The 12,500-nt window shown below is 32.4% G+C and overlaps 1 protein-coding gene across 2 annotated transcripts in view; it reads right to left on the bottom strand.

Moving 5' to 3' along the window:
* The window catches only part of LOC124429303 (serine/threonine-protein kinase NLK), a 106,232-nt gene that overhangs the window by 31,782 nt on the left and 61,950 nt on the right, over positions 1-12,500 (bottom strand). For both annotated transcript variants that reach the window (XR_006943422.1, XM_046974407.1), the window contains exons 2-3: positions 11,112-11,241; positions 9,810-9,865 (exon numbers count right to left, since the gene is read on the bottom strand). Coding sequence is in view for 1 of the 2 variants with exons in the window: in XM_046974407.1 (XP_046830363.1) it covers positions 9,810-9,865; positions 11,112-11,241 (186 nt within the window). In the remaining variant the exon portion in view is untranslated. The remainder of the gene's footprint in view (positions 1-9,809; positions 9,866-11,111; positions 11,242-12,500) is intronic.

The following is a 12,500-nucleotide window of genomic DNA, read 5'->3' as shown; positions in this document are numbered from 1 at the left end:
AAGCATAGGTTAAGAGAGAAAACGAGAGATAAATAGATAAATAGATAAATAGATAGATATATAGATAGACATATAGATAGATAAATAGAGCGAGAGAGAGAGAGAGAGAGAGAGAGAGAGAGAGAGAGAGAGAAAGAAAGATGAAACACGTTAGTCGTAACGAACATCAACTCACTTTTCCATCTAATGGTTTACATCGTCTACTAACACAATAAAACAAAGAGAGAGAAAGAGAAAGAGAGAGGGAGAGAGAAAGAGAGAGAGAGAAAGAGAAAGAGAGATAGACGACCTTTAATTTACACGCGTTCTTTTTTATCGTTTCACTCCACGCACAGTTTGCCACTCGCAAAGTGCCGTGTATACTCGCTCGAAATAAAAGCAGCCACACCACCAGCACCACTACCACCACCATCACCATCACCACCAATACCATCACCACCTCCATTACCAACCACTAGTACTATCACCACTATCATCACTACCACCATGACGAAAACAAGCGAAACGAAGCGATTTTTGTGATAAAATAGACAAGAGGGAGAGAGGGAAGGAGATAAAGAGAGAGAGAGAGAGAGAGAGAGAGAGAGAGAGAGAAATAGAGATAGAAAGAAAATGTGTTTATTATGTACGTATCTCTGTGTCTGGGTTGCGCGCGTATGTATGTATATGTGTGTGTGTGTGTGTGCGTGCGTGCGTGCGTGCGCTGTCTAAGTTAGTAAATTTCTACGAATAAAATTAGAGAAAATATATGAGATTTTAAGTCATAAATATTAATAATAATAATAATAATAATAATAATAATAATAATAATGATGATGATGATGATGATGATGATGATGATGATGATGATGATGATGATGATGATGATGATGATGATGATGATGATGATGATGATGATGATGATGATGATGATATGATAATGATGATGATGATGATGATGATGATGATGATGATGATGACGGTGATATCATGAAAAATTTTTTTGTAGAATAATTTTAAAACAATACATAATATTATATACTAATTTTATTTTCGTAGAATTAAAAGCGCGTTTTGTTAATTTGAATGTTAACATTGTTTTACCATTTTCAACTTTGTTTTAATATTGTCGAATCATGACTATCATCATCATCATCATCATCATCATCATCGTCATCATTATTATCATCATAATTATTATTATTATTAGCATTATTTATATTCCATTGTCAGAAAAAAAAAAGAACAAAAGAAAAAAAGAAAGGATGACATATTTTGCGAGGGTCAATGACAGATAGTAAAGAAAGGCACGGTTTAGATGTTGCAGAAATGCATAGACGGGGGAACGTAATTGAAGAGAATCGTGTAAAAGGAGGTGGAGATGGTGATGGCGGTGATGTTGGAGAAGAGGGGTTGGTTGGGACGAGGAGATTGGGTGGTGGTCGGAACTAATACAGAAGACGTTCCTAATATCCGGATCCGTCGGTAAATTCACGATAACCGTTACCACTCTATTAATTGATCGCCAACATCGACGATATATGTTCATTAGAGAACACTCATTAAGGGGCTACAACGTGTCTGCCGTCCTTGTATACACATATATATATATCTCGTTTACAACTTGGCTTATTATATGCGATTAGATATTTACTTTTCTGCTCTATTACCGTGGATTGCAATTTACAAAACCGGTCGACGATGTTTCTAATCATAAATTAAAAAGAGAGAGAGAGAGAGAGAGAGAGAGAGAGAAAATTCAATCGATCGATTTTATTAATCGATCAATTTCTTCCTTCTTTCTTTCTTTCTTTTTCTATTTCCACAAATTTCTTGCCCTTCGATATATTTATTTTCAAATCCTTTCGAAAGTCATGCATGACACTTACATTTTATTATTACGAGAACGTTTAAAAAATGGATCTTCAAAAAATAAAAACAAAAAAAAAAAATGGCAAAAAGGAAGAGGAAGATGATGAAGAGGAAGAAAGATTGCGATGGATCGTCGTGATCGATCGATCGTTCGATACAGAGCGATCGATCTCTCGATTAACATGAAATAAACTTGTTGACACGGTGACGACTCATGAATCAAGATTTACAAGAGAACGCGCACGTGTGCGTGTGTGCACAACACGTGTATGTGTTGTTTTTTCTCTTCTCAGCCCTCCCACCCCCCAACCACCCACCCACCCCTCCCCTCTACCCCTTCTCCTAGAGATATGGTCATACCTACATACATACGTATATCCATTTGCAGATTAAAGTGGGTCAAAACCTTGTGTATCGTACCGAACGATATATAAAAAGAGAAAAAAAGAGGGGAAAAAAAAAAACAAGAAAAGAAAAAAGGGAAAACAAAACAAAAATACCCCCATCGAAAACGTATTCGAAGGTAATAGAGCAGAGTTATGACGTTAAAAAAAAAAAAAAAAAAAAAAAAAAAAAAAAAGGGAGATGAAACAGAAAAAATAAACAAATATTTTCGCGTTAAATAGTCAACCAATACGCATGGAAGAGCTTATTGTGTTATTGTTCTTTTCTTTTCTTTTTCTTTTTTTTCGTTTTTTATCTTTTATTTTTTTCCTCTTCTCTCTCTCTTTTTTTTCTTCGACAATCCTTTCAATAAGTGCATCACTTTTCGCGCAATAGTTTCATTTTCTCGTCTTCGCATTCGCATCTATTCATCATTCTATTTTTAACGATCTATAATAAAAAGATTGGCGATTTGTTTCACATTGTGAATATATATATATATATATATATATATATAGTGGCTTTCATCACGGAGATAATTTTAATTTATTTAAGTAGATTTTTAATTTGTAAAGAATTAAAATTATCAAAATCGTACAAGCATATACGGATAAAGAAGAAGTTATTCCTATCAAACGCGAAAAGTTATTACGTTTTTGTTTTCTTTACTTTTTTTTTTGTTTTGTTTTTCTTTTTTTGGCGTTACCTCGACAAAATTTCTCTTCGACAATACCAGAATAGAGATGTTTCGTGATTGATTTGGTTTTCGTTTCTTTTCTTTTTCTTAATAATTTAAAAAAAAAAAAAAGAAAAAGAAAAAAAAGAAAAAAAATATAAAAAAGAAAGAAAGATCTATCGGATCTGATTGGATAAAGTCAGATTGTCGTTACGTACATTACGAAATTCTGTTATTTATCAATTAGCGATCATTTGAAGAAGCGAATAGAGCGATGATTAGCATGTAAAGTCAAGTATACAGTCGAACAAAAAAAAAACAAAAAAAAAAAGGAAAGAAACGGGAATAGGTGGGATGGGGGGGGGGGGGGTGGATCTAAAGGAAGAACTTGAATGGCTGTAGGCACGCGATGTGCTCGCCATAGGCGATATAAAATTCGCTCATTGCACCTTATCGGCTTTATGAGGGATATTTATTTGAGGAAGGAACAAAGAGGAGGCAGAGAGAGAGAGAGAGAGAGAGAGAGAGAGAGAGAGTGGAAAGCGGTTTAATCGACCGGAGAAAGCCTCGCCTTATTTTCTTCGATGCTTCAAAAAGATTTGTTTATAATGTAAAGCTTTTATCTTTATTTTAAGAAATCTTTAATTTGCTAAAAACGACAATAATTTATCTTTCCTCTATCTCCCCCCCTCTCTCTCTCTCTCTTTTTTTTTGTTTTTTAATTAAATAATTTCTGTTCTAATCTAAGACACGTAAAGAATTAATGAAAAAAAAAAAATCGAACTTCGTTAAAAATTAATTGAACGAATTATTTTCATACAAAGACACTGGCTTTAATCTCAATTGACATGAAAAAAAAAAGAGAACAAAAAACAAAAAACACAAAAAAAATCACTTAGGAAAATCACTTTTCACGAAGCAATCCCTCTCTATACGTTTCTAATAAAAAAAAAAAAAAAAAAAAAAAATTATTTATACGTCGTGCGTATTCGTCAAGTTTTTGAAAACTTTTTTGATTAATAAAGAAGAATTGTTGTATCAGAGGTAAAAAAAAAAAAAAAAAGAAAAAAAAAACAAAAGGAAAAGAAGAAGAAGAAGAAGAAGAAGAAGAAAGTGTGTAATGAACGATAAAAGAGAAGTATTGCTAACGTCAGAGTGGGAATATGTATACAAGCGGATGTAAAACAAGCATCAGACCCTTTCTATCTCATTTGCCTTTCGGAAACACCATAAAGCTTCTCCCCGCATCCGGTCGAGCTCGTTCGAGCCGGACGCTGCATGCTGCTACTCAAGGAGGAGGTAAAACTAGCCCTCCACCTCCTTCCCACCCCCCCCCCCTCTACTCCCCCTCCTCCTTTCTTTTTCTCTTATTCTTTGTAGACGTGCGATACCAAGCCTAATACAAGAGTCACGCGCGATTTCCGTGTTCCAATTATAATATCTATCTCTTTCTCTCCCCCCCTCCCTCCTTCCCAGCAACCATCCCCCACCCTCTCTCTCTCTCTCTCTCTCTCTCTCTCTCTCTCTCTCTCTCTCTCTCTCTATCTCTATCTATACCTATCTCTATCTATCTATCTATCTCTTAGCTTCCGGTATAGCTTTCACAAAGTTCTAAGCTTTCATCGAATTAAACAGAAGGAAAGAGACATATTAGATCATCTACTTCTTCTTTTTCTTCTTCTTCATCTTCATCTTCATCTTCATCTTCTTCTTCTTGGCTTCTTATACTTCTTTTATTTGTACTTTGAAATCTTTTTCTACCTTCGTCTACTTCTGGCTTCCTTTACTACTACTACTACTACTACTACTACTATTACTTCTTCTTCTTCTTTTAACTATTTCTACTTCTACTTCGTTCCAATTCCACGTCTACTTTTACTTCCTCCAATTTTTCCAAACACATTAACTGTTTCTCCTGAATATATTTCTATTTCTCCTGACGCGCGTAGTAAACGGACAGTCTTTCACTTCTCCTATCCTTTTCCTATGGGCTGTCATCATCGATCCTAGATTTATTTATAGAAACCTCTTCGGCCTCCATATCGGCTTGCACTTGGCGATTTCTGTGTTTCCTCATTCGTACCCATCGCATGTGGCCGCTCTTGCCACCATCTCTTAATAGTTATATAGTATATACATGCATAAAATATATTTTGCAGATTGCGTTTCATCGTATCAATATACGTTAATATTGGATTTAAATTTGGAATTATTTTACTTAGTTTATATATATATATATATATATATATATATATATATATATATATTCATTTCGATATTTGTAATGGTTCCATTATTCATCGTATGTACATGTAGTTTGCTATCTATTAGATTTAAATTGATATTATTTTATTTAATCGATATCTGAATATCTTCTTGATATCCGTTAATTGTTTCATTAGCAATAAACTTCAATTTATATACAACTCGATATTATTAGAAATACTAATAATAATAATAATAGTCATAATAATAATAATAATAATAATAATAATAATATATAAATATTATCAGTGAGAAGCAATAACGTGTTTATTCAAGAAAAAACAAAAACAAAAAAGAAAACAAAGAAAAAGAAAAGGGAATTATTATCATTTTCACGATTATAAAGGATGTTACGTTAAAAAGTTATTAAAAAAAAAAAAAAAAAAAAAAAAAAAAAAAAAAAAAAAAAAAGAGAAAAAAAAGAATTGTTGATTAGAACAATAGAGATTCTTCTTAGAGATTTGAATTATAGAATAAACGTTTCATTATAAAATTCACTTTCAACGTAATACCGTAAGGAAAAGAAAGAGGCGTATCCAGAATTCATTACAATCGATACCAATATTCTCGATGATACGGGTACATCCCATATAAATGCGGGTCTATTAATTACTCAAGTATAATATCGTATGTCCTAATAACCTAAGTAGATGCAAATTAGTTCGTAATATTAGTCCTTCCTTCTCTTTTTTTTTTCTTTAATATTATTATTATTATTATTATTATTATTATTATTATTATTATTATTATTATTATTATTATTATTATTATTATTATTATTATCTTGGATAGATTGCGAAGAACCCTAAATCAATTCGTTAATAAAAGTGACGTAACTTAATGGCGAAGATAAATCAATCTTTTTTTTCTTTTTTTTTTCTTTTCTTTTTTTTTCAGAGATTAATCCGCTACGAGTGTCTCCTCTCCCCCTCCCCCTCCCCCACCCTTATGCACTCTTTTTTGAATTTATTTAGAAGAAAAAGAGAAAAAGACCAAAAAAGAAAAGAAAAGAAAGAAAAAAAGAACAATACATAGATGAAAAAAAAAAAAAAGAAAGTATCCCACTCAATTATAAGGATGACAATTAACGAGATTGCATTGCGAACAAAAAAAAAACGAAAAAAAAGAGCAGAAAAAAAAAGGAAAAGAAAAGAACTAGTAGGTATGCAGTCTATACATCAGATAACAAAAGAGAATAATAATCGATCATGATCGATTGATCGATTCATCGACCGGTCAATTATATCGATCTATCGACTGGTCAATTGTAACACGAAGATCTAATCATACCGTCGTCGTCATCTTCATCATCATCATCATCATCATCATCATCATCATCATCTTCATCATCATCATTATTATTATTATTATCATCATCATCATCATAGTTATTATCTTGGAGAAGCAACAACTTCGTCGAAGTGTGATATAGCAAATTCTATACGAATGATTAGACAAAGTAGAATCTAGGAGAGTTATCGGGGGTGCAACACCATGTCATAGGTCTATTACTCTTCGAACAGGTTGCATTAATAATCCGTGATTATGATCGGCCTAACGCCAGTAGCGGATTCAAGGCATCTAGCCAACGTTCATGGTATATTCATAGCGATAGAAGGAGAGAACGTCCTTCGTAAGCAGTGTTAGAATTCAACGGAGCTTCCGCCTTCTCTCTCTCTCTCTCTCTCTCTCTCTCTCTCTCGCTCTCTCTCTCTCTCTTTAACTCTCTCGTTCTCTCTGCGGTTTCCGCCGGCTGTGGTGACGAGGACGCAACTCTACGCCCTGATCCTGAGTGGTTCCTTAATTAGAAATCAACCGGTAGCTTTATCGGTTAAGTTCCTAGTTACTTCTGTGGTCGATGCCAGCGGCAAATTTCAAAGCAGAAAATCTAATCTCCATATTTTGACATACTTGTGTGTATATATATATATATATATAACTTCTCTTACTTATAAATAAATAAATAAATAAATAAATAAATATATATATATATATATATATATATATCGGTATTATGTATATTGAATCATTCTAATCTCTAGAATAGATAGATTCGATTTATATAAAAAAAAACTGAAATGAAATATAAACGAATAGCTTAAAAACTATATCAAATAATTAAATGACTTGCTAATACGTCGTTTAATCGTCGATATATTGATTCCGATAAAAATAAAAAAATAAAAAAATAAAAAAAGAGAAAAAAATAGAGAGAGAGAGAGAGAGAGAGAGAGAGAGAGAGAGAGAGAGAAAATAAAGATGTAGAAAACAAAACTACCGAGTAAAGGTAATAATCGAAAGATTACGCATATTATTTATTAGTATCGATTTCAAAAAAAAAAAAAAAAAAAAAAAAAGAAAAAATAAAAAGAAAGAGAAAGAGAGACGAGACACTAACGCTAAACGATGATTATTCGATGAAAATATAAAAACCGAAAAATGTACGAGTAAGGAATAATCTCGAACCGATTGAATTATTATTGTTTTTAATAATGAGAAAAAAAAAATTTGATAAGAGGAGATTCCGAGTGAATAATTCTATTGACTCGTGCATGAACTACGTAATCTACGAGATGAGATAAGGAAAGATAAAAAGAAGAAGAAGAAAAAGAAGAAGAAGAAGAAGAAGAAGAAGAAGAAGATAAAGATATAGGAACGTGAAGAAGAAGAAGATGCTGCTGCAAAGCATAATAACCGGCATTACTAATGATGATTTACGTTGTTACAAGGAGGTCCAACAGAATGTGAAAGAGAAAGACAGAGATAGAGATGTATATATATATATGTGCGTGTGTGTTTGTATATGTATCTATAGAAAGAGAGTGAGTGAGTGAGAGAGGAAGAGAGATAGAGCGAGAGAAAAGATTGAAGAAGTGATTTATCGGATCGGCACGACCGAGATTAACTCTCGCGAATAGTTTGAATGATCCCGTTCTCTAGAAACCGATCTGTTTCTCCTTGATAGATAAGATCGATCGATCGATCGATCGATCGCACGGATCAAAGATTTGTGACCATTAAGCATATATTCTCAACATTGCAGAACGTATGCAGAAGTTATCGATGATAAACCTCGATCCTTTCTAAAAAGATTTTAAAACCTGAATGAAAACTTAAATAATAATAATAATAATAATAATAATAATAATAATCAAACAAAGGAAATTAATATTAACGATTTAAATTGAATACGATTATACAAATAAGAAATGGATTAAATATCTGATCGATATATTTAATAGAATCTATTAGATAGAAAAATATATCTATTAATTCATCTTTTTATATATGAAAGTTAACAATTATACGCCATTCTCGATGATCGTAAAATCATCAACAATCAACGAACTTAACCCGATGACGTTCCATAAAATTTGAACGTTTCGATTATTTCATTCATTTATCGTAAAGCTTTTATGAATTCGATGTTTGCGAATGTGAATAATTCAACGAAAGGGAACGAATAACGACGAGTTATTAAAATGTTCCGTTTTATCGAGTACACGTGATTGTTTACGTGATTAAAGGAAAGAATTTCTTTTTACTTATTTGCTTTTTCTTTTTCTTTTTTTTTTTTCTTCTTCTTCTTCCCCCCCACCCACCTACCCATATATTCCTGCTACGACTATACGAAAGGAACCGAAAAATGGAGTCGATAGATACGATCGTTATATCGTCATGATCATTATGATCCTACAAAAAGATCCTTAGACTTTCATCGAAGTTCTGTAATCGCGTACAAATGATTAAACGTAATAACTCCCCCCGCCGTTTCCTCCCCACTTTAGGGGAACGTCTACTCTACGATCTCTCTCTCTCTCTCTCTCTCTCTCTCTCTCTCTCTCTCTCTCTCTCTCTCTCTCTCTCTTTCTCTCTCTCTCTCCCTCTCTACAACAACGATTAAATCTTCTCGTATGGATCACATCGGTGTATTATTGTTAACCCATCTATTTCTCTTCGGGTAAAATAATTATGGCGACCAAGCCAACACAGGATGCAGCGTATCCGATTACTACATACATATTAGTACGCAGTAGAAACGTATTACTACGGTAGGGATATCGGATCGTTATTATTCACTATCTATCTATCTATATATGTATGTATGCATGCGTGCATGCATGCATGCATGCATGCATGGATGGATGGATGGATGGATGGGTGGATGGATGGATGGATGGATGCATGGATGTACATATGTATGCGTTTACATATATAAATATATATTATATATATATATATATATATATATATATATGTATGTACATATATATATAATGTATGAATGTATATATGTATATACATCGATCGTTTGGAATTCTATTCGACGTGGATGAACTCCCACACGAAAATAATTTACGTAGTAGCGATACTTCCTTCGCACATTCCAACGTTCCGCAAATTTTCCACGTCCTTTTCTCCGTTTGCTATTTTATTATTATTATTATTATTTTTCCCCTTATATATATATATATATATATATATATATATATATATATACCTAGTCTTCCACAAGAACAATGATAATTTTATATTTAATGATAATTAAAGATTTAAACGTTTTAAAGTAATTACCTCGTCTCAGCAAATTTGTCCTTAATATAAATTATAATATTAGAAAGAAAAAGGATACATTTCTTGGAAGAAGTCGAGATGCGGCGGTTGTAAGATATCCAGGGCCGAGAGAACCTGAAAAATAAAAGGAAAAAGAAAGAATGAGAAATAGTAATAATAATAACAAAAAAAAAAAAAAAAAAATACACATATAATATCAAAAGATCCGTTCTTTTCGATATTCGCGTTGAATAAAAAAAAAAAAAAAAAAAAAAACGAGCTAAAGTTATAAGATAACGAATCTATTTAAATACAATTGGCCAAATGCAATCGTGAAGATTAGAGAAAGGAAAAAGAAAAAAAAAAAAAGAGAGAAAAAGAAAAAGGAAAGAAAAAGATAAAGAATGAGAGAGAAAAAAAAAAGATCAAAACAATTGATCTCGTATAGTGAATACAGAAAGAAATGATCGAGTAGCGTGAGAGGAGTGGACAGAGAGGGGTAAAGGAAAGATAAAATCGAGACGATAGAACCTAATCGTTTGGGAAATCTGAAAATATAAAACGGGGTAAACTTTCGATATAGACAACACAATGCAAGGGAAGAAATATCGGAGAGAAGGATAGAGAAAAAAGAGAGGGGGAGAGGAGGGGAGGAGAGAAAAAGAGAGAGAAGTCGAGTGTGTCGACAGCGGATAATCCAAGAAAAAGGATCGACTCGAGTACATACACAAATATAGGCATTTACGAGAGCAGCCACTCGAAGAGTTAAGGGTTTTGATGCCTTTGAAGAAAGTTTCTTCGAATGAAACTTGAATATATATATATATATATATGTGTGTGTGTGTGTGTGTGTGTGTGTAAAGAGAGGGATACAATGTGTGTGTGTAGGTGTACCTGCTCACTACTCTCATGATACTTTAAAAATCCAAACTCTTTGAAAAATAAATGTACTTTTGTGGCGCAGTACTCTCGAGTAGCTCGACTCTGGTAACTCAACTGAGAGAAGAGAGAGAGAGAGAGGGGGGGGGGTAAAAGAGGAGAGGAGAGAGAGATTATGATCACGGGAAACGTGAAGGAACGAACAAACGCGACCTCCTCCTAAAGAGGAGGTCTTCCTACTGATTCCCTTTTTTTACTTGTCTCTCTCATACCAAATACAACATATAGAAAGTTTTACTTTCTATTTCTTCTTCTAACGTATGTATATATATATATATATATTCTATTCCCTCGACCTTTCTTAAACATAAAAATAAAACGATAAACGATGATATTATACTATTCGATTGTTTTATACCTATAAGAAAAATATCTATACATATACATACGTACATATATATATATATATATATATATATATATATATATATATGATACTCACGTTTTCGTGTTTGAAGAAACAAAGCATCTTCAGTTCTCTGAAAACGCGTTTGCTGCTGACGAGACTTTGAAAGACATTCGGCAGTTTCTTTAAGGCCACTCTCCTACCATCCCTCGGATCCGTGACAGCCCTGTAATATACAGAAAAAAGAAAAATAATAATAATAATAATAATAATAATAATAATAACAATAATAATAATAGTAATAATAATTAATTGATCGATATCAATTAAGAACGATCAACGAGTATTAAGAATTATTCGTTTTATAAGATTATATATTCTTCTTAACGGAAAGTAGAATAAAATATAAAGATATGGATTAAGATGAGTAATAACGGGGATTCATTTATTTTCGAAAATAAATTATTATATTATTCCAAGATATATATATATATGATCCAATTTCTGTCTGATAATGAAGAAATACCGCAGAAATACGATCGATAATAATCGACGAAAATGACATATATATATATATATATATATATATATATATATATATATATAAAAAGAGAGGGAGAGAGAGAGAGAGAGAGAGAGAGAGAGAGAGAGCAATGTACAACATCGAAATCGATGTCTATTAACAGTGATTCGCCGACCAACGAAATAATTATTACTCCTGCAAATTAGCAGGTTTATGCCGGTTCGATTTCATTGCTAAAAAGAGAGAGAGAAAGATATATATATATATATAGAGAGAGAGAGAGAGAGATAGAGAAAGGGGGTAGGGGGAGAGGAGAGGGGGCGAACAGGCTATGGTATATCTCTCCATATACCACAAACTGCTAGTGGTGGTCATCCGGTTCTCTTGATCTACCTTCGCTTTCGTTCGATGACCAATTCCATTTTCAACCATTCTAGCAATACGAATTGTTGTACAGACAGAAAGAAAAACAGACAGACAGACAGACAGACAGACAGACAGATAGACAGACGGATAGAGATAAAACGAGACAACGAACTTGATAAAATAATTTTGAATTTGAAGAGGGGAATGAGAAATTGCTTTTCAAATATACAATATATAGTAAATCCCAAGACCACTGGCAGATTTTATATCTATCCTTTTAGATGACTTTACTCGTTTGCAAAAGAAAAAAAGAAAAAAAAAAAAAAAAAAAAAAAAAGAAAAGAAAAAGCAAAAAGAAAATGAACAAAAAATAAATAAATAAATAAATTTTTGAGAAAGTTAATAAAATTTTTAAGAGGAAATTATTTCGATATAATTCAAATTTTTTCTTTGTTGAAAAATGAAATACGATACATATATGTATACATAGACATATTTAAAGATATACAGACAAGTATGTACATATATATGTATGTATGTATATATATGGCATTAATTTCTGTCGGATTAACATTTAAAAAGAAAGGTTTACTTTG

This window comes from Vespa crabro, chromosome 15 (assembly GCF_910589235.1).
Source record: "Vespa crabro chromosome 15, iyVesCrab1.2, whole genome shotgun sequence".
Classification (NCBI taxonomy): domain Eukaryota; kingdom Metazoa; phylum Arthropoda; class Insecta; order Hymenoptera; family Vespidae; genus Vespa; species Vespa crabro.
Note: the sequence above shows the minus strand (reverse complement) of the source record. Positions and strands in the feature narration are given on the sequence as shown.